The sequence below is a fragment of the Chanodichthys erythropterus genome, chromosome 11 (genome assembly GCF_024489055.1).
Source record: "Chanodichthys erythropterus isolate Z2021 chromosome 11, ASM2448905v1, whole genome shotgun sequence".
NCBI classification, from domain to species: domain Eukaryota; kingdom Metazoa; phylum Chordata; class Actinopteri; order Cypriniformes; family Xenocyprididae; genus Chanodichthys; species Chanodichthys erythropterus.
In genome coordinates this window covers 58,933,622-58,956,000 of record NC_090231.1, presented here as the reverse complement: position 1 = coordinate 58,956,000, position 22,379 = coordinate 58,933,622, and the positions used below count along the sequence as shown (strand labels likewise).

Here is a 22,379-nt window from a genome sequence, read left to right as displayed (position 1 = left end):
AGCGGACATTTCGAAACAGTTATGACTGAAATCACGTGACTCTCGGCAGTTTGACGCGCGCTCCGAATCACTGATTCGAAACAAATGATTCGCAAAGGATTCGAAGCTTCACGAAGCGTGTCTGGAAAGCGCCCGTCACTGTTGCGAGGCGAAATCATATGTTGTGAGCTTTTGGCATTGAAGCTATATTTCTGTTAACGAACACAACGCTTTCTGTACTTTTATATGCGGTAATAACATGTCAGCAATTGTTCCCGCCGCTTGTAAAGCAACTGCCGCGGTAGGTGACGTCATCAGCACAAGCCCTCTTATTTTGGATATTAAATCTTATATATATTTTTTTTGCTTGTTGTTTGCAGGTGATATTCCTCCATGGCCTGGGAGACACAGGGTAAACCGAATCACGATTACGTGGCTTGATTGAATGAATCAACTCTAAATGAAATTCATAATAAGACATTATATAGTTTTTGACAACATTTACACTGCCTTTTCTTCAGGCACGGATGGGCTCAAGCTATGGCAGCGATCAGGACCCCTCATGTAAAGTACATTTGCCCTCATGCGTATGTATTTAATATTTGTAGCTTTAATATAAAGCACATGAATCATTCCTGTTATGTTTTAACACGTGACCTGATATTTACCTGTGATTATTATGCCTGACCACCTATGCAGCCAATTAATAGTGAAAAACGTTTCGAAACTTTGATTCAATTGAACCAATTGATTCGCAAAAATGATTCAGTGTTTCGAAGCGGTGGAAACGCCACACGCTGGTGACCCCTGCTGGTCAGAACTATGGAAGCCCGTTTCTGCCACTAAATAAAAAAAATAAAAAGAACTTTATATCACGCAATTGTGAGAAAAATTCAGAATTGCGAGAAAAAAAGTCAGAATTGTGACTTTATATCACGCAATTGCGATTTTAAATCTCAGAATTCTGACTTTATATCACGCAATTGCAAGTTTATATCTCAGAATTGTGAATTTATATCACGCAATTGTGATAAATTCAGAATTGCGAGAAAAAGTCAGAATTGCGAAAAAAAGTCAGAATTGTGACTTTTTATCACGCAATTGCGAGAAATTCAAAATTGCGAGAAAAAGTCAGAATTGTGACTATATTATGCAATTGTGAGAAAAAGTAAGAATTGTGAGAAAAAAATTCAGAATTGCGAGAAAAAAGTCAGAATTCGGACTTTATATCATGCAATTGCGAGTTTAAATCTCAGAATTCTGACTTTATATCATGCAATTGCGAGTTTATATCTCAGAATTGTGAATTTATATCACGCAATTGCGAGAAATTCAAAATTGCGAGAAAAAGTCAGAATTGTGACTATATTATGCAATTGTGAGAAAAATTAAGAATTGTGAGAAAAAAATTCAGAATTGCGAGAAAAAAGTCAGAATTCGGACTTTATATCACGCAATTGCGATTTTAAATCTCAGTATTCTGACTATATCACGCAATTGTGAGAAATTCAGAATTGTGACTTTATATCACGCAATTGAGATTTTAAATCTCAGAATTCTGACTTTATATCACGCAATTGTGAGTTTATATCTCAGAATTGTGACTTTATATCACGCAATTGCGACTTTATATCTCAGAATTCTGACTTTATATCACACAATTGTGAGAAAAATTCAGAATTGTGACTTTATATCACGCAATTGCGATTTTAAATCTCAGAATTCTGACTATATCACGCAATTGTCAGAAAAATTCAGAATTGTGACTATATCACGCAATTGTCAGAAAAATTCAGAATTGTGACTATATCACGCAATTGTGAGTTTATGTCTCAGAATTGTGACTTTATATCACGCAATTGCGATTTTAAATCTCAGAATTCTGACTTTATATCACGCAATTGCAAGTTTATATCTCTGAATTCTGACTTTAAATCATGCAATTGCGATTTAAAATCTCAGAATTGTGACTTTATATCACGCAATTGCGAGTTTATGTCTCAGAATTCTGACTTTATATCACGCAGTTGTGAGGAAAATTCAGAATTGAGAGGAAAATAATTCAGAATTGCGAGAAAAGTCAAAATTCTGACTTTATATCACCAATTGTGAGAAAAATTCAGAATTGTGACTTTATATCACGCAATTGCGATTTTAAATCTCAGAATTGTGACTTTATATCATGCAATTGCAAGTTTATGTCTGAGAATTGTGACTTTATATGATGCAATTGTGAGTTTATATCTCAGAATTGTGACTTTATATCACGCAATTGCGAGTTTATATCTCAGAATTGTGACTTTATATCACGCAATTGTGACTTTATATCTCAGAATTCGGACTTTATATCACGCAATTACGAGAAAAATTCAAAATTGCAAGAAAAAAGTTAGAATTGTGACTTTATATCACGCAATTGTGAGAAAAAAAAGTCAGAATTCTGAGATATAAAGTCGCAATTACTCTTTTTATTTTTTATTTAGTGGAGGAAACGGGCTTCTATACAGAACAGTGTAAATGCAGCGAGAACTCAGATCAAACATTCATCGTACAAACCAGCTGCAAATGTTTCAGGCAATTAATCCATTAAATATGACTTATGATGCACACTTTGAATCACTGGTCCGAAACAAATGATTCACAAAGGGGTGAAATGAGCATCCACTTGACACCGTCTTTCTCTTTCTTACTTTCTCATTGTATTATTTCCCTGTCACTGACCATGAAAGACCAGTCATGCCCGTCACCCTCAACATGAACATGGCAATGCCTTCCTGGTGAGACAAACACTCATTTATCAAGTGCTTACTACACAACTCTTCTCTTATGACACATTTCACTGATGTGCTTCTTAGGTTTGACATAATTAACCTCAATCCTGATGCGGAGGAAGATGAATCTGGAATTAAAAGAGCTGCTGAAAGCAGTTGAGTATAATCTGAAACTGTAGTGGAAGAACAACAGAGTGTTGAATCTGCCATTAAATGTGAACTACTTGAATTCGTTTGCAGTCAAAGCACTGATTGATCAAGAAGTAAAGAGTGGTATTCCTTCTCACAGGATTGTGTTGGGCGGCTTCTCTCAGGTAAGGCTAATCTCTCTCTGTCTTTGATTGAAAACTGTACATCCTCATTAGTGCAGTTAGTAATAATCACTGCAGCAAGTGCAAATCACCCGCCTTGTCGACAGAGGCTGTTTACAGTAACTGCGCTCACCATCGCCTGATTGATCAAAGCTACAAAGGAAGCCTCTCTGGTAACAGTAGCGCGGAGAGTTAGACGGGTGGCGTTAGCTTTTGATGTTCAAATCCGCCTTTTACCGAATGTTCCACGTATGTTCGAATGAACCAACTGACAAAAATGTTAGCAAGATGTTAAAACATACTAGTAACGTTCTAAAACATGCTAGGGTTGCTAATTTATGTCAAAATATGCTAGAAACATTCTAACAATGTGTTAAATCATGCTAGAAACATTTTAATGTGTTAAATCATGCTAACGGCATATTAACATGTTAACATGCTAAATACATGTTAAACATTCTAGCAATGTGTTAAATCATGTTAGAATCATGCTAAAACATTATATCTATGCTAACATGCTAGAAACATGTTAACATGTTAAATTATGTTAGCAACATGTTAAAACATGCAAGCAATGTTAAATCATGTTAGAACCATACTAAATCATGCTAGAAATATGTTTATAATGTGCTAAATCATGCTAGCATGTGTTAAATCATGTTAGAAACGTTAATGTGTTAAATTATGCTAGCAGCATGTTAAAACATTCTAGCAACATGTTAGAAACATTCACATTTTAAATTATGCTAGCAACATGTTAAAACATTTTAACAATGTTAAATCATGCTAACATGCTAGAAATGTGTTAAATCATGTTAGAATCACACAAGCAATATGCTAGAACCATACTAAATCATATTAGAAACATGCTAGAACTATACTAAATCATGCATGAAACACGTTAACAATGTGCTAAATCATGCTAGCAGCATGTTAAAACATTCCAGAGAATTCTGTTTCTTTGTTAGAAACATGTTGCTACCATAATTTTATATTGTTAACATGTTAAAATATTTTTACAATGTACTTAATGATGTTAGAAACGTTCACATGTTAAATTATGCTAGCAACTTGTTAAAACATTCTAGCAATGTGTTAAATCATGTTAACATGCTAAAACATGCAAGCAATGTGCTAAATCATGTTAGAATCACAAGAAAACATGCTAGAACCATGCTAAATCATGCTAGAAACATATTAACAATGTGCTAAATCATGTGACATTATAGAAACATGTTAACATGTTAAATTATGTTAGAAACATGTTAAAACAAAGCAATGTGTTAAATCATGTTATAACCATACTAAATCATGCTAGAAATATGTTAATAATGTGCTAAATCATGCTAGCATGTGTTAAATCATGTTAGAAACGTTAATGTGTTAAATTATGTTAGCAGCATGTTAAAACATTCTAGCAACATGTTAGAAACATTTACATTTTAAATAATGCTAGCAACATGTTAAAACATTTTAACAATGTTAAATCATGCTAACATGCTAGAAATGTGTTAAATCATGTTAGAATCACACAAGCAATATGCTAGAACCATACTAAATCATATTAGAAACATGCTAGAACTATACTAAATCATGCATGAAACACGTTAACAATGTGCTAAATCATGCTAGCAGCATGTTAAAACATTCCAGAGAATTCTGTTTCTTTGTTAGAAACATGTTGCTACCATAATTTTATATTGTTAACATGTTAAAATATTTTTACAATGTACTTAATCATGTTAGAAACGTTCACATGTTAAATTATGCTAGCAACTTGTTAAAACATTCTAGCAATGTGTTAAATCATGTTAACATGCTAAAACATGCAAGCAATGTGCTAAATCATGTTAGAATCACACAAACAACATGCTAGAACCATACTAAATCATGCTAGAAACATATTAACAATGTGCTAAATCATGTTAACAGCATATTAAAACATTTTATCAACGGCATGCTAGAAACATGTTAAATATATGTTAAACATTCTAGCAATGTGTTAAATCATGTTAGAATCATGCTAAAACATTATATCTATGCTAACATGCTAGAAACATGTTAACATATTAAATTATGCTAGCAGCATGTTAAAACATTGTAGAAACATACTAGAAACATTAACAATGTGGTAAATCATGCTAACAGCATATTAAAACATTTTATTAATGACATGCTAGAAACATGTTAACATGCTATATACATGATAAACATTCTATCAATGTGTTAAATCATGCTAACATGCTAAAACATGCAAGCAATATGCTAAATCATGTTAGAATCATGCGAACAACATGTTAGAACCATGCTAAATCATGCTAGAAACATATTAACAATGTGCTAAATCATGTGACATTATAGAAACATGTTAACATGTTAAATTATGTTAGAAACATGTTAAAACAAAGCAATGTGTTAAATCATGTTATAACCATACTAAATCATGCTAGAAATATGTTAATAATGTGCTAAATCATGCTAGCATGTGTTAAATCATGTTAGAAACGTTAATGTGTTAAATTATGTTAGCATCATGTTAAAACATTCTAGCAACATGTTAGAAACATTCACATTTTAAATTATGCTAGCAACATGTTAAAACATTTTAACAATGTTAAATCATGCTAACATGCTAGAAATGTGTTAAATCATGTTAGAATCACACAAGCAATATGCTAGAACCATACTAAATCATATTAGAAACATGCTAGAACTATACTAAATCATGCATGAAACACGTTAACAATGTGCTAAATCATGCTAGCAGCATGTTAAAACATTCCAGAGAATTCTGTTTCTTTGTTAGAAACATGTTGCTACCATAATTTTATATTGTTAACATGTTAAAATATTTTTACAATGTACTTAATCATGTTAGAAACGTTCACATGTTAAATTATGCTAGCAACTTGTTAAAACATTCTAGCAATGTGTTAAATCATGTTAACATGCTAAAACATGCAAGCAATGTGCTAAATCATGTTAGAATCACACAAACAACATGCTAGAACCATACTAAATCATGCTAGAAACATATTAACAATGTGCTAAATCATGTTAACAGCATATTAAAACATTTTATCAACGGCATGCTAGAAACATGTTAAATATACGTTAAACATTCTAGCAATGTGTTAAATCATGTTAGAATCATGCTAAAACATTATATCTATGCTAACATGCTAGAAACATGTTAACATGTTAAATTATGCTAGCAGCATGTTAAAACATTGTAGAAACATACTAGAAACATTAACAATGTGGTAAATCATGCTAACAGCATATTAAAACATTTTATTAATGACATGCTAGAAACATGTTAACATGCTATATATATGATAAACATTCTATCAATGTGTTAAATCATGCTAACATGCTAAAACATGCAAGCAATATGCTAAATCATGTTAGAATCATGTGAACAACATGTTAGAACCATGCTAAATCATGCTAGAAACATATTAACAATGTGCTAAATCATGTGACATTATAGAAACATGTTAACATGTTAAATTATGTTAGAAACATGTTAAAACAAAGCAATGTGTTAAATCATGTTATAACCATACTAAATCATGCTAGAAATATGTTAATAATGTGCTAAATCATGCTAGCATGTGTTAAATCATGTTAGAAACGTTAATGTGTTAAATTATGTTAGCAGCATGTTAAAACATTCTAGCAACATGTTAGAAACATTCACATTTTAAATTATGCTAGCAACATGTTAAAACATTTTAACAATGTTAAATCATGCTAACATGCTAGAAATGTGTTAAATCATGTTAGAATCACACAAGCAATATGCTAGAACCATACTAAATCATATTAGAAACATGCTAGAACTATACTAAATCATGCATGAAACACGTTAACAATGTGCTAAATCATGCTAGCAGCATGTTAAAACATTCCAGAGAATTCTGTTTCTTTGTTAGAAACATGTTGCTACCATAATTTTATATTGTTAACATGTTAAAATATTTTTACAATGTACTTAATGATGTTAGAAACGTTCACATGTTAAATTATGCTAGCAACTTGTTAAAACATTCTAGCAATGTGTTAAATCATGTTAACATGCTAAAACATGCAAACAATGTGCTAAATCATGTTAGAATCACACAAACAACATGCTAGAACCATACTAAATCATGCTAGAAACATATTAACAATGTGCTAAATCATGTTAACAGCATATTAAAACATTTTATCAACGGCATGCTAGAAACATGTTAAATATACGTTAAACATTTTAGAAATGTGTTAAATCATGCTAACAACATGTTAAAAAATGCAAGCAATTTATTAAATCATGTTAGAATCATGCTAGAACCATACTAAATCATGCTAGCAACAAGTTAGAAATGTGTTATATCACATTAGCAACATGCTAAAACATGCAAGAAATGTATTAAATCATGTTAGAAACATGCTAGCAATGTGTTACATGCTAAAACATGATAGCAATAAGCTGCTTCATGTTAGAAACAATATGATAAAGAATCTATTCATCTATTTTGACTGTATTGCCTTCAAAACTTTTAAAGCTTGAAAAATACTTTATACGTCAACACTTTTAAACTGAAAACCTTCAAACCTCAAGATTCTAAAACTTCTTCAAACTTTCCGGTCAAAGCCAACATCAAAGTTTGCCTCCATGAACTTTTTTATCTAGTATAAGCCTTTGTAATCAAAATCCTATCTGCCTTGACCTGGAGTGTGAACAGGATTGACTCACGCACACACAAACACACACACACACACACACACACACACACACACACACACACACACACACACACACACACACACACACACACACACACACACACACACACAGGCTGACGGTGTTTAATGTCTGATTGGTTCAGGGTGGAGCGCTCTCTCTCTACAGCGCGCTGACGGCGCGTCAGAAGCTGGCGGGTGTCGTCGCTCTCAGCTGCTGGCTGCCCCTCAGGAACTCCCTGTCACAGGTTGGTTAATTTAGCCTTTGGTTGTTTTATGGACCTCACAACATTACAGAAAACATTTATGCAATCACATTGACATTATTTTCTTGTTCTGGAAACCTTTTGAAATACAATCTTTCCTATTCATACACAGTTTAATAGTGTACATTATTATAAAATATAATCTTACTTTCATCACCTCTGAAAGTCTCAATGTCAAGTCACCTTTATTTCTATAGCGCTTCATACAATAAGATTGTTTCAAAGCAGCTTTACAATAAAGACTGCTTGCTAAAATCCCACCCCACACTTTTGTTTTCATTAAATCTCTTTTAGTATGAAATATGTCTCAATACAGAAAAACAGTGGTTTGTTGCCATTATATGTGCTTTTTTCCTGTCTGTTCTCTCTCATTCTAATGCCGTCTCTTTCTGTAGTCAGTGATAAGCAGTAATAAGGACATATCGGTGCTGCAGTGTCACGGCGAAGAAGATCCTCTGGTTCCCCTTATTTTTGGCAGTCTCACTGTAGAGAAACTCAAAATGATGCTGAACCCTTCCAATATCACCTTTAAAACATATCCTGGGATGGCTCACAGTGCATGTCCTGAGGTTTGCATAAACCAAGATATATTTATACCTGCTTTTTAATTATTCAGAAAACATTGTCTCTGTTCCAAAATCGAATGAGTGGCCTCTCTATTAACTAGTGTCTGCATAGGAAGCTCTCTAAGGCAGTATCCAAACCATTTTTCACTTAAGACTTAAAGAGGTTTCATAGATTTGCACTAAACAGGAGAGATCGACTGAGCGCGTACGATTACCTGAGTCTGTCCTTCTTCAGCTCAAGTCATATTTGTGAAAGAAATTGTTGTAAGAAGAAGAAAGCGATATCTTTGTCATAGCATCACTTCAACGTTTAAGGGTATTATGAGGTGTATGTTCTGTTATCTGGACCCAGAATTGCAAATTATAAAGTCAGAATTGCGAGATATAAAGTCAGAATTGCGAGTTAAGTCAGAATTGCGAGTTAAGTCAGAATTGCGGGATATAAAGTCAGAATTGCGAGATATCAAGTCAGAATTGTGAGATATAAAGTCAGAATTGCGGGTTAATTCAGAATTGCGAGTTAAGTCAGAATTGCGAGTTAAGTCAGAATTGCGGGATATAAAGTCAGAATTGCGAGATATCAAGTCAGAATTGTGAGATATAAAGTCAGAATTGCGGGATATAAAGTCAGAATTGCGAGTTAAGTCAGAATTGCGAGATATAAAGTAAGAATAACGAGTCAAGTCAGAATTGCGGGATATAAAGTCAGAATTGCGGGATATAAAATCAGAATTGCGAGATATCAAGTCAGAATTGCGAGATATAAAGTAAGAATTACGAGTCAAGTCAGAATTGCGGGATATAAAGTCAGAATTGCGAGTTAAGTCAGAATTGCGGGATATAAAGTCAGAATTGCGGGATATAAAGTCAGAATTGTGGAATATAAAGTCAGAATTGCAGGATATAAAGTCAGAATTGCGAGATATAAAGTCAGAATAGTGAGTCAAGTCAGAATTGCGGGATATAAAGTCAGAATTGCGAGATATAAAGTCAGAATTGCGCGTTATTAAGCTAGAATTGCGAGATATAAAGTCAGAATTGCGGGTTAAGTCAGAATTGCGAGTTAAGTCAGAATTGCGAGAAATGAAGTCAGAATTGCGAGTTATTAAGCCAGAATTGCGAGATATAAAGTCAGAATTGCGAGATATAAAGTCAGAATTGCGAGTTATAAAGTCAGAATTGCGAGTTAAGTCAGAATTGCGAGATATAAAGTCAGAATTGCGAGATATAAAGTCAGAATTGCGAGTTATAAAGTCAGAATTGCGAGATATAAAGTCAGAATTGCGAGATATAAAGTCAGAATTGCGAGTTATAAAGTCAGAATTGCGAGTTAAGTCAGAATTGCGAGTTATTAAGCCAGAATTGCGAGTTATAAAGTCAGAATTGCGAGATATAAAGTCAGAATTGCGAGATATAAAGTCAGAATTGCGAGTTATAAAGTCAGAATTGCGAGTTAAGTCAGAATTGCGAGTTATTAAGCCAGAATTGCGAGTTATAAAGTCAGAATTGCGAGATATAAAGTCAGAATTGCGAGATATAAAGTCAGAATTGCGAGATATAAAGTCAGACTTGCGAGTTGAGTCAGAATTGCGAGTTATAAAGTCAGAATTGCGAGATATAAAGTCAGAATTGCGAGATATAAAGTCAGAATAGTGAGTCAAGTCAGAATTGCGGGATATAAAGTCAGAATTGCGAGATATAAAGTCAGAATTGCGCGTTATTAAGCTAGAATTGCGAGATATAAAGTCAGAATTGCGGGTTAAGTCAGAATTGCGAGTTAAGTCAGAATTGCGAGAAATGAAGTCAGAATTGCGAGTTATAAAGTCAGAATTGCGAGATATAAAGTCAGAATTGCAAGATATAAAGTCAGAATTGCGAGTTATAAAGTCAGAATTGCGAGTTAAGTCAGAATTGCGAGTTATAAAGTCAGAATTGCGAGATATAAAGTCAGAATTGCGAGATATAAAGTCAGAATTGCGAGATATAAAGTCAGAATTGCGAGTTATAAAGTCAGAATTGCGAGTTAAGTCAGAATTGCGAGTTATTAAGCCAGAATTGCGAGTTATAAAGTCAGAATTGCGAGATATAAAGTCAGAATTGCGAGATATAAAGTCAGAATTGCGAGATATAAAGTCAGAATTGCGAGTTATAAAGTCAGAATTGCGAGTTAAGTCAGAATTGCGAGATATAAAGTAAGAATAACGAGTCAAGTCAGAATTGCGGGATATAAAATCAGAATTGCGAGATATCAAGTCAGAATTGCGAGATATAAAGTAAGAATTACGAGTCAAGTCAGAATTGCGGGATATAAAGTCAGAATTGCGAGTTAAGTCAGAATTGCGGGATATAAAGTCAGAATTGCGGGATATAAAGTCAGAATTGCGGGATATAAAGTCAGAATTGTGGAATATAAAGTCAGAATTGCGGGATATAAAGTCAGAATTGCGAGATATAAAGTCAGAATAGTGAGTCAAGTCAGAATTGCGGGATATAAAGTCAGAATTGCGAGATATAAAGTCAGAATAGTGAGTCAAGTCAGAATTGCGGGTTAAGTCAGAATTGCGAGTTAAGTCAGAATTGCGAGAAATTAAGTCAGAATTGCGAGTTATAAAGTCAGAATTGCGAGATATAAAGTCAGAATTGCGAGATATAAAGTCAGACTTGCGAGTTGAGTCAGAATTGCGAGTTAAGCCAGAATTGCGAGATATAAAGTCAGAATTGCGAGATATAAAGTCAGAATTGCGAGTTATAAAGTCAGAATTGCGAGTTATAAAGTCAGAATTGCGAGATATAAAGTCAGAATTGCGAGTTATAAAGTCAGAATTGCGAGTTATAAAGTCAGAATTGCGAGATATAAAGTCAGAATTGCGAGATATAAAGTCAGAATTGCGAGTTATAAAGTCAGAATTGCGAGTTAAGTCAGAATTGCGAGTTATTAAGCCAGAATTGCGAGTTATAAAGTCAGAATTGCGAGATATAAAGTCAGAATTGCGAGATATAAAGTCAGAATTGCGAGTTATAAAGTCAGAATTGCGAGTTAAGTCAGAATTGCGAGTTATTAAGCCAGAATCGTGAGATATAAAGTCAGAATCGTGAGATATAAAGTCAGAATCGTGAGATATAAAGTCAGAATTGCGAGATAAAAAGTCGCAATTAGCAACTGAAGGCTTTCATTGATTGTATTTCGGACACTTGATGGCAGAAGCCATCATGAACTTCTATAGAGGTGAACGAGAGACGACAGCAAATACCATTTTCCTGTTCCTATTTTTTTTGCGTTCCCATTTGCTCCAACAGCAAAAGAAAACTGTAACGAGGTTAGTAGATGGGGGAAGAAGGAGGCGGGAACCGGCGAACATTCAACAAACTTTAATATAAAATAAACAAAGAACAAAACGAAAGTAATGCCGGCAGACCCCCGCGGACGTCTGCCGGCCACACAAACATAATAAAACATAACATAAAGTCCAGGCCTGGTCCTCTCTCGTCCTTCACGGTAGTCGCTCCTCCTTTTATGCCTCCGGAGCTCCTCCGTGAGACACTCGAGCCGTTCCCTCACGGCTCTCTCCCGCCCTGCTCGTCACATAAACAATCTATGATAGCGGTTCAACGACTTTCCAAAAGAGGGAACAAATATCAAGAGATTGAATACAGCAGTCGGAAAAGAGCTTTTTAGGTCGTATAACACAAAGTGTAGCGATATAGATGTATATTAAATAAAAAAATAAAAAAATGAAAATATGAACAACTTAACTAGATTTTCAATGTTGATAACTGTAGAAATGCATCATAAGTTTGTGAAAAGGGTCCATATTCAACTGATTCCCTTCTCCTTTTCTTTCAGGAAATGATGGACATCAAACAGTTTATTGAGAAGCAGCTTCCTCCAATCAATCAATAAATCTTTTATACTCTAATTGAACATTTGACTCAGTCAGTTAATTCCAAACCCAGCGTGAACTGAAGAGTATTTATTATGAAAATACTATACTTAAAATATACTTTTTAATAAGTGCATACTGTTTTTGTGAATATTTTGAATGAAAGACTAAGAGAAGAAATTGCAAAAACAAATTTTCAGTCATTTTTGCTCATTTTTACCAAGGGTGCCGATATTTGTGTAGCCCACTGTACTGTATATATAACTCTTGACAGCCAAACATTGTTTAATTGTGATTGTTGTGAGCAGATCTCTTGAAACCTCAAACTGTCCTTATAGTGTTAAAATTAGATTAAACTTAATTCCCATTTCCAGATGTGACTGTGTCTATTTTCAAATCAAAGATTGTATGCTAGATTAATGGGACATTAAAACAGTTTGTTTGTGTTTACTTTACTTTATTGTTATTTATCTCTTTTTTGTACAGTTTATACAGTATACATAAATTCATCAAATGCATTAACTGCATTTAAAAACATATCAAATCCTAGACAGATGAAATGTTGAGTTGATCTCTGTAGATCGATGCTTTGGTGTGTGTAGGTGTAAGATCTATTCTTCTTATTTCACATATAAATTTGAAATCATCTAGACTGAAACTAATTGAAAGCACCAGTTTTTAATGACACTTGTATAATTTTCTAGCCTATCCTAGTATGTGAGATAAGGCACAATTACGGTTCTGCTATTTTAAGTGTATATTCATGCAGACAGAAATAGGAGAATATCTTATTTTAAATAAAAATTGAACTATGAACAATGCAACAACTTTTTTTAAAAGCACTTCTGTTTGAGTAACATATATAGAGTGGTCCAGGGATGATGTATTTTAGTAGGCTAAAACCCGGAAACACGTATTTTAGCATTTCCGATTCCATCATCCTGAAGTCAAAGGTTTTTTTTTAATGGGTTTTTGGTTAAAATAAGGTTTATGATGAACACAAGCTCACTACTCACTTTCACAGCGTCATTGTGTTTGTGCTCTTGCAAACTATTCTAACTCCAACTTTAATGTAATTTAATTTAATGCAACTTTAGCTTTTGACTTCTGCCGATTGTATTTACGCTTCAAAATTCATAAGTTGTGTTCATTTGTGAAGATTATCACGATGAACAAAATGTGCAATAATCGTCATACAGACCTTATTTTCTGGAATAATCCAAAAGACAATGGTAAACTCCTATTGGGATTTTCTCGAGGGAACCAGTGTGATGCTCACTTCCGGGATGGCCTACAAAAATACGTCATCACGGTAGTGCTGAATATGGACAAGACTTCACAGAAAATGTTGGCAATGTCTGGCATTATTGTTTCAGAGCATCAGTCCTGATGCCTCGCAGAATATTTTAGATATCTCACTAATTAAAACACTTCTTAATGTGTTGAATAGGGAGAAAACTAAAGCATTCTGGGAGGTCATGAGGACTGGGGTGGGCTAAATTATTAAATGCAAACATTCCTATCTGACATGAGTCAGACAAACATTCCTGCACCAAACATCCGCCATTTGTTTGTGGGATGCTTAAAAAAATGAGACTATTTTAACATCAAAAATGAAACTTTTTATCCCAATATATAGTATACTGATCAGCCACAGCATTAAAACCACCTGCATAATATTGTGTAGGTCGTGTGCTGTCAGAACAGCTCTGGTGCATCTGGTCATGGACTCCAGAAGACCTCTGGACGTGTCTGGTGGTTTGTGGCAGACGTGTTCACAGGTCCCTAAAGGCCAAGTCAAGACTCCAGTCTTCAGTTCTATTTTTAGCAATAGTTCTATCAGCTAGTTATTGTAATTAACAGTGTTTAGAAATATCAAAATTGATTTCTACTTCAAAAATGTCTAAAAAGCACACAAAGGGCCCTATTTTAACGATCTAAACACATGACGCAGGTGCACTTAGGTCATGTCCGAATCCACTTTTGCTAGTTTAATGATGGGAAAAAATGGTCAGTGCGCCAGGAGCATGGTCTAAAAGGGTTTTACCTTGTCTCTTAATGAGTCATGGGTTTGTTTTGGGCGTAACATGCAATAAATTAATTAGTAACAAAGGATTCATAAAGCTTCGAAGCAGTATTTTCACTATTATATTGTTGAATAAAGTCAATATTTTTTTGGTGCACAAAAAGTATTCTTGTTGCTTCATAACATTAAGGTTGAACCATTGTTGACACATGACTGATTTAAATATATCTTTAGTGCCTTTCTGGATGTTCAAAAGTCTAAATGATCTTGCTCTCTATGCAGGCCTCACTGAGCCTGAGCAAAAATATCTTAATTTGTGTTCTGAAGATGAACGAAGGTCTTATGGGTGTGGAACGACATGAGGGTGAGTAATTAATGACTTTTCATTTTCATTTTTGGGTGAACTAACCCTTTAAGTACGACTCGAGTCCAAGAGTTTCCATCTTTGGTTTGTGGCACCAAAACATGGTCCTTTGGGTCCTGTGAGGTGGGGCCTCCGTGGATCAGATATGTTGGTCCAGAACTTCCCATAGATTCTCAATCGGATTGAGATCTGGGGAATTTGGAGGCCAAGACAACACCTTGAACTCTCAAACCATTCCTGAACCACAGGACACATTCAGAGGTCTTGAGGAGTCTATGCTTCGATGAATCAGAGCTGTTTTGGGGGACCGACACAATATTAGGCATGCGTTTTGATGTTTTTGCTGTAACTATGATGTATGTAGCACATATTCAGAGACCCTTCTGTCAACTAAATTCAATAACAACTAGTCAAGGGAGATGCATTCGAGAATCGTGTAAATACCAGATGCGTATGCCGAACTGTCTTGGCCGACCCGATCACCTGGGATGAAAGGTACGTGTAAACAGGGCCAACGGGATCTACCGGGTCTACAGGGAAGTGTGTTAGGCCTGTGTCTGAATTGTGTACATTCATGTGTTTATGTTAGGACTCAGTGGGCTCTTCAAGGCTCTGTATGAGTTCTGCGTACATGCTGGAGTTCATGTATCGTGGGTAGGAGTCTCGCTGCATGAGCATGTAGATCTGCTGCTGTGCCTCGTCAAACGTGCATGATGAGGGTTCCTGCATGTTCCTGTTGATTACTTCTCGTACACGTGAGTCCAGACTCACCTAGACATACAAACACAGGTTTCCAGAAGAGGTAATCATGGGTAACTTCTGGTTTTGTTCCAAAAACTGCTGAGCTGAATTGGTGTCTTCTGCTAGGGCCAAGTGTAACCAATTAGCGATTTAGACTTTGTGCTTTTTTGTGAAAACAAAAATTGATAAATCTATATATTTTTGTATTGGAATACAAAACTGACTGTCTGCAAAGTCTAGGGTTAAGAACCTGGTTTGAAACTTGCCCAATTGGCCATTCACTCTGGAAGCAAATTTGTTGTATACTCTTATCAAATTGTCAAATTAGAATTGAGGGATATCAGCTGCTTCTAAGATTTTGTCTGTTCGATCATGCTTAGAAGGATTGTCATGATTCTATACAGTCTTTAAACTATCGTCAACGTGGTAGAAGTTCCCATAACGTTAGCTACAGAAATAGCATCATGTTTCCTCTTCAGGGAATCAGATTACATACGTAACCAAGATGTTTTGGAAAACATCATTGGGTGTATGTATATGATGGAGACAAAGATAATAATATTTAACAACAGTATAGGCAAAAATTCAGATGTGGAAATGAGCATATATACCTCTTTAGGTGACAATACAGAGATGTAGTCCTCAAATATTTGTTTCACAGTCTGTTCTACCGTGGTTTTGTTGGTCTCTTTCTTTAGACTCTCACAGACGAGCCAGAAGTTCAGGTTTTCTTCACTAAACTCAGTCTTCAGAAACTGTTGGAAGCGTGCACGACCTTGTGCACTTTTTATTAAGCGCTCAAATGACTCTCCCCATGCACGAACCTCCTCCAGAGTGAGCGGAGGCCTGTAGAAGAGGTGAGACCAGGAAAGAAAGATGTGTAACAGCGCCCCCTACCGTATAATAGTGAAAACACAGATTGCTGGAAAATTCCGTCAATGGAGGGGAAAGAGTTAATAGATTAATTCGCTTCAGAATTCAAATTTACTGATAATTGACTCACCCCCATGTCATCCAAGATGTTCATGTCTTTCTTCAGTCGAATAGAAATGAAGGAAAACATTCCAGGATTTTTCTCCATATAGTGGACTTCACTGGGGTTCAACGGGTTGAAGGTCCAAATGTTTCAGTGCAGCTTGAAAGAGCTCTACATGATTCCAGACGAGGAATAAGAGTCTTATCTAGAGAAACTATCAAACATTTTATAAAACAAATAAAAATTATATACTTTTTAACCACAAATGCTTGTCTTGCACTGCACTGCGATGCATCACGCATGACATAATTATGCTGGAAACGTAGGCAGAAGTCCCGAGCAAGTGTTTATAAAGTGAATGAACAAAGACTAAGTCAAACGCCCTTTACAAAAAAAAGGTAAAACAACGACGTCGAACAATTTTGAAGTTGGAGGATGGAGTTTTTCACCCTACCGCAGTACTTTCCAACGTGATTACGTCATGCGTGGAGCATCGCAAAGCAGTGCAAGATGAGCATTTGTGGTTAAAAAGTGTATATTTTTTTTATTTTTTCATAGAATATGAGCAATGGTTTCTCTAGATTAGACTCTTATTCCTTGTCTGGGATCATGTAGAGCTCTTTGAAGCTGCTCTGAAACTGACATTTGGACCTTCAACCCGTTGAACCCCAGTGAAGTCCACCATATGGAGAAAAATCCTGGAATGTTTTCCTCAAAAACCTTAATTTCTTTTCGACTGAAGAAAGAAAGACACAAACATCTTGGATGACATGGGGGTGAGTAAATTACCAGGAAAATTTGAATTCTGAACTAATCCTTTAAACGGTTGCAGGAAAATATATCTGACCCCTTGGATTTACATAAAGGTAACACACTATGTCCGCTTTAATATGTAACATACTATCGATACATGTTCATTACTTTATTGAACACACAGTGGAAACATTCACCACACAGGGAGGAAAAGTTAGTTAAGGCTAATGAATTCTCTAAAAGAAAACAGGTGTCAAATTAATGAGACGAGATTAGAGGTGTTGCTCAGAGCCACCTTGCCCTATAAAAACTGTTGAACACTGTGAACTGTTGGAAAAGGTTTCTCTAAAGGTACACAGCTTTATAAATTGTTCAGCACTGTTGCTACTTTGCATCCAGCTTAAATGGCTACAAAAGCACAGTGCCGAACACACTATAAAGGCCGTCATGAACCACTTTCTGACCTATAGTTCTGTTGTTAGCAAGGGGTTCATCTAAGGAGAAAAAAAGGCAAGTGTCTCAACCAACCATCAGTAATTGTTAATGGAGGGCAATTAGTATTTCACTGCTGAATCTTTAAGATGTTTCAGAATGGTTTCCCAAAGTAAATGCTCTGTGGTTAAATTTCTGAAAACGAACATATTGAATGGGTTCCATAAAAAATTTTGAGCCAAAGGAGGTTAGGAATCTGGGGGGAATCAGGGAGTCTATCAAGCCGAACAGGGGTGCGTTTCCCAAAGTGAACTATGGTTGCGTCATTACCAATAGAGTTCAATGAGACTTATGATCATAGTTGGCCAGCGATGCTTTCAGGAAACGCACCCCAGGACGGCCTCCATGGCCGGGGCAATGAGAACAGTTTTGCCAGGCTGGGTTTTAAGGATGGGGAAAGTGACTGGCAATGGCTCCACAACAAGCACTGGCCTCTGTAATGGACAAATACTCTGGGCAGTTCTGTGGCAGGAGTGAACTTGGGACTGACGTCCTTTACCTCACCAACTGTAAAGGGGAACCACTTAGTTGAAGAGCCAGCTCCACAAAGTCACAAAATGTCTCTTGAGGACAATCCATGGGTAGTATAGACTTTAAAGGTGCAGCATGCGATCTCCCAGAACTGTTGTTGAACACTTTGCTCCTAAACAGTCTCGAACCCCGATCACCACATGCGAGGCACTAACAAGGACGCTAAACACCGCATTCTCTTGCATCAGTTGCCAGTGCACCTCTTGAGATCAGGGGAGTGAAGTTTATCTGCACAGCTCTCCGTTACACAGGCAATGCAAGAGTGGATGTCTATCATAGCAGGAGCGAAGCAAAATAATGCGAAGTTAATGAACAAATGACAATGAAGCATAAAAAAATTAAGAGTTAATGAAGCAAGAGTTGGTTGACAGCAGCTCCAGACAAACACTGACACTCAAATCTGTCCTGTTACTACAGCTAACATTACGACAACGGCATTTCTCGATTCTGTGAAAGCGCAGAACCAGCGTTACTCCTGTATAGAGCAAAAACAACAAATTTTCAGGCCTTCCTGCGTAGGTCTCTCTAATATTAACGCAGGTCCGAAAGCGGCTTTCTCCAGTGATGTTCCTCTGAGATTTTCTCTTTTGTATTGTATCTCATCTCTCTTTCAACAGTCCTTTTTCAATTCTCACTCTCTCTCTTCCACCATCATACGCCCCTAATGCTGATTGGCTACACCTTTGGTGTGGTGCTCAGTCCTCCCACAATTCCTCTGCCTTTAGATATACACCTGTGCCAGAGTAGGAGCACCATGCATGTGTACACTGTGTCCAATAAAGACAAGGCCTTGTGTGTTATTTAAGACTGTCTATTGTTGTGATTTAGTTGAAAATTAGATTACATTTTATGACCAGAACTTCAAGATACATACAAAGTTTCACAAAGGGTTGCAACTGTATTTATTGAAAGGTTAGAAGGTTAAGTAAAAAGAGGTCATGACATGAAAATACAGTTTTTCTTTGATCTTTTGACTAAGTTTCAGACCTCAAAAATTCTTCTTCGTTGTAGAAATCGTACTTGTTGAAACCAAGCCGCCAAAATGACTTTTCTACTTCCTCCACCTTGTGACGTCGCTACAGCAAATGCTAACCTAGTATTTGAAGGTTGAGCAGCGAGCTCATTGGCTACTGATACAGCAGGAACCAATCAGCTGTGCCCTATAGAGAATGATGTGATTGCAAGCAGATTGAGTTGAGGATCTATCAGCCTGTGCCATCTAGAGTTTCATGAGAGAACTTTGTATTTCTGCTTTGTTGTCATTCGAGAGACTCCAGTCTCTGGGATGAATCAAAATGCCAACCACTACGCAAAACGAGGGTTGGAAAAATTTTAAACATTATAATTAAACCTCAGTGAACATATTAAAGTAATAAAAAGGCATGTCATGACCATGTTCTTAAAAGTGTTTACATTTTTTGTGCAATATTTAAAATTTATAACTTACATCTGGTTGATATCAGCCTCCTCTTGTTCTTCTGAGATCGTTGTCATAATTCTTTCCTCCTTAGCAGAGCGTACTGTAAGACTACACAAACACACATTATAAAAACATGTTTTTTGTGTGCACCATGTGACACCTGTATGTCTCAGGAGAGGAAGAAGATGCACACTTCAAAGCTCAGTTTACATTAGCCTTAATGAAGTTTTCTAGCACACCTGTACTCTCAAGTGAAACATCTCACAACCATGCTACTTATTCTTCAGTTCTCTTAAAAATGTGCTGCAAAAAAACGTTGTTTACTTTGTAAAAATCGTTTACCTAAAAAAAAAAATCTTTAAGGCGCCCCTTTAAGGCAAGGCAAGGTAAAAAAAGAAAAAAAAGAAGATGTTTAATGGATGTCAGTGGAGGAGAGGCTTCAGTGCACTGAATAAACTTAAACCCCTTAGGATCAGAGGGAAGAAAACAAGGACAGAGGATTCGAAGAAAAGCTTATTTGTACATTGAAATATTCTTGATTACTCGAGCGAAAGCATATGAAGCAAGCTGTTTGCTGAAATAACCACAACATTAACAACAACACTGAAATAAGTGTGTGCAGATTATCTGTCAATCAGATGCGTGGAAAAGTGGCGTTCGTTACAATAGCAACAGTAGACATACGGCGCGTTTTCTTTCTGAATCATCATTGGCTGGTAGAAAGGTTTTCAATTCTTGAATCACATCGAAAAACCTTAGAATCGTGAACTATCTCTTTAATTGACATCTATATCAATCAGGCATAACATTATGAGCACTGAGAGATGAAGAGAATAACACTGATCATCTCTTCATCACGGCACCTGTTAGTGGGTGGATATATTAGGCAGCAAGTGAACATTTTGTCCTCAAAGTTGATGTGTTAGAAGCAGGAAAAATGGGCAAGCGTAAGGATTTGAGCGAGTTTGACAAGGACCAGATTGTGATGCTAGAGACTGGATCAGAGCATCTCCAAAACTGCAGCTCTTGTGGGGTGTTCCCGGTCTGTAGTGGTCAGTCTCTATCAAAAGTGCTCCAAGGAAAGAACAATGGTGAACAGGAGACAGGGTCATTGAAGGCTGGCCCGTGTGGTCCGATCCAACAGATGAGCTCCTGTAGCTCAAACTGCTCCAGAAGTTAATGCTGGTTCTGATAGAAAGGTGTCAGAATACACAGAGCATCAGTTTGTTGTGTATGGAGCTGCAGACCAGTCTGTCCACCGCCAAAGAGCCAACAGTGGCACGTGAGCATCAGAACTGGACGACGGAGCAATGGAAGAAGGTGGCCTGGTCTGATGAATCATGTTTTCTTTTACATCTCGTGGATGGCCGGGTGCGTGTGCGTCTCTTACCTCGGGAGAACATGGCACCAGGATGCACTATGGGAAGAAGATAAACCAGTGTGATGCTTTGGGCATTGTTCTGCTGGGAAACCTTGGGTCCTGCCATCCATGTGGATGTTACTGTGACACGTACCACCTACCTAAGCATTGTTCAGACCATGTACACCCTTTCATGGAAATGGTATTACCTAGTGGCTGTGACCTCTTTCAGCAGGATAATGCTCCTGCCACCAAGCAAAAATGGTTCAGGAATGGTTTGAGGAGCACAACAACGAGTTTGAGGTGTTGACTTGGCCTCCAATTTCCCCAGATCTCAATCCAATCGAGCATCTGTGGGATGTGCTGAACAAACAAGTCCGAACCATGGAGGATCCACCTCACAACTAACAGGACTTAAAGGAAAGATCTTGGTGCCAGACACCACAGCACACCTTCAGGGGTCTAGAAGAGTCCATGCCTTGACGGGTCAGAGCTGTTTTGGCAGCAATCGGGGGACCAACACAATATTAGGAAGGTGCTCATAATGTTATGCCTGATCGGTGTATATGCCATTCAATGAGAGAAGTAACTTATCTTTGCAGTTGCTATTGAAGTTTGAAACAATCCGTCATGTAAGTCTATGCTCTCATTCATGTGAATCATTTAAAGATAAGCGTTTTCTCACCAGGAGCAGCTGCAGCAGCAGCACCAGCAGAAGCAACAGGCGTTTGAGGGAGCATTAAACGAGCCGAGGGTTTGAGTGCTCACACTTCCCGACGTGTGAGCGTCGGGGCCAGTATTCTGCACTCCGGTGGTGTTTTCATCATTCTCCGGTGGACGTTTTCCCATCTCCACCAATTCAGAGCCCATGAGCTACAGACACACAACTTTCAGTTCACCAAAATGCTTTCACACAAGTGAGAACATTATCTGTGCAACACAAGTACACGTTTAACGGTTGTAATGCTTAATCATGCTTAATTAATTTAAGCAGCCCTCCAGGTAGGAAAAAGGCCTGCATGCCACAATCCACAGGAGACGTACAGCAAACACTGATATCCAGCGAGACCAATTACAGCAGAACACCTGAGATCAACATCACACATTATTCTGTTTACATTCATGCAGCTATTTTTTTTTTATAATAATAATAATTTAGGAACAGTTTATTACGTTTTTTTATTTAGTATTAATAAATGAAGGCCAAATGCACA

At 36.6% G+C, this 22,379-nt stretch overlaps 2 protein-coding genes across 10 annotated transcripts; one reads left to right on the top strand and one right to left on the bottom strand.

Moving 5' to 3' along the window:
* The first annotated feature begins 73 nt into the window (after positions 1-73).
* Positions 74-12,892, top strand: lypla1 (lysophospholipase 1). 9 transcript variants are annotated; one of them, XM_067400258.1, is made up of 10 exons: positions 74-163; positions 270-280; positions 360-391; positions 501-543; positions 2,709-2,756; positions 2,835-2,905; positions 2,991-3,064; positions 7,936-8,037; positions 8,451-8,624; positions 12,466-12,892. In XM_067400258.1, exons 3-10 carry the CDS (start codon positions 373-375, stop codon positions 12,520-12,522), a joined length of 588 nt encoding a protein of 195 aa, XP_067256359.1. In that variant the 5' UTR covers positions 74-163; positions 270-280; positions 360-372; the 3' UTR covers positions 12,523-12,892. The 9 variants fall into 9 exon arrangements, with proteins under 9 accessions (XP_067256359.1, XP_067256357.1, XP_067256353.1 ...); XM_067400256.1 differs by having other exon boundaries at positions 80-163; positions 2,714-2,756; XM_067400252.1 differs by having other exon boundaries at positions 80-163; positions 501-548.
* Positions 12,893-15,452: 2,560 nt separating this feature from the next.
* On the bottom strand, positions 15,453-22,082 carry LOC137030124 (regulator of G-protein signaling 20). The gene is made up of 4 exons (XM_067400261.1): positions 21,851-22,082; positions 19,833-19,913; positions 16,245-16,479; positions 15,453-15,663 (listed from the first exon to the last, which is right to left on the bottom strand). Exons 1-4 carry the CDS (start codon positions 22,033-22,035, stop codon positions 15,478-15,480), a joined length of 687 nt encoding a protein of 228 aa, XP_067256362.1. The 5' UTR covers positions 22,036-22,082; the 3' UTR covers positions 15,453-15,477.
* Positions 22,083-22,379: the final 297 nt, after the last annotated feature.

Bases quoted from the DNA above. Each gene is read 5' to 3' on its own strand.
- lypla1 (XM_067400251.1), top strand. From the start codon at position 85: ATGATTCGCAAAGGATTCGAAGCTTCACGAAGCGTGTCTGGAAAGCGC. The intron at 567-2,708 runs GTATGTATTTAA...TGACCATGAAAG, and splicing joins AAGTACATTTGCCCTCATGC to ACCAGTCATGCCCGTCACCC. The intron at 8,625-12,465 runs GTTTGCATAAAC...CTTTTCTTTCAG, and splicing joins CTCACAGTGCATGTCCTGAG to GAAATGATGGACATCAAACA.
- LOC137030124 (XM_067400261.1), bottom strand. From the start codon at position 22,035: ATGGGCTCTGAATTGGTGGAGATGGGAAAACGTCCACCGGAGAATGAT. The intron at 19,914-21,850 runs GTGAGAAAACGC...GTGTTTGTGTAG, and splicing joins TGCTGCTGCAGCTGCTCCTG to TCTTACAGTACGCTCTGCTA. The intron at 16,480-19,832 runs GTAAGTTATAAA...CCTCTTCTACAG, and splicing joins GAGGCTGATATCAACCAGAT to GCCTCCGCTCACTCTGGAGG.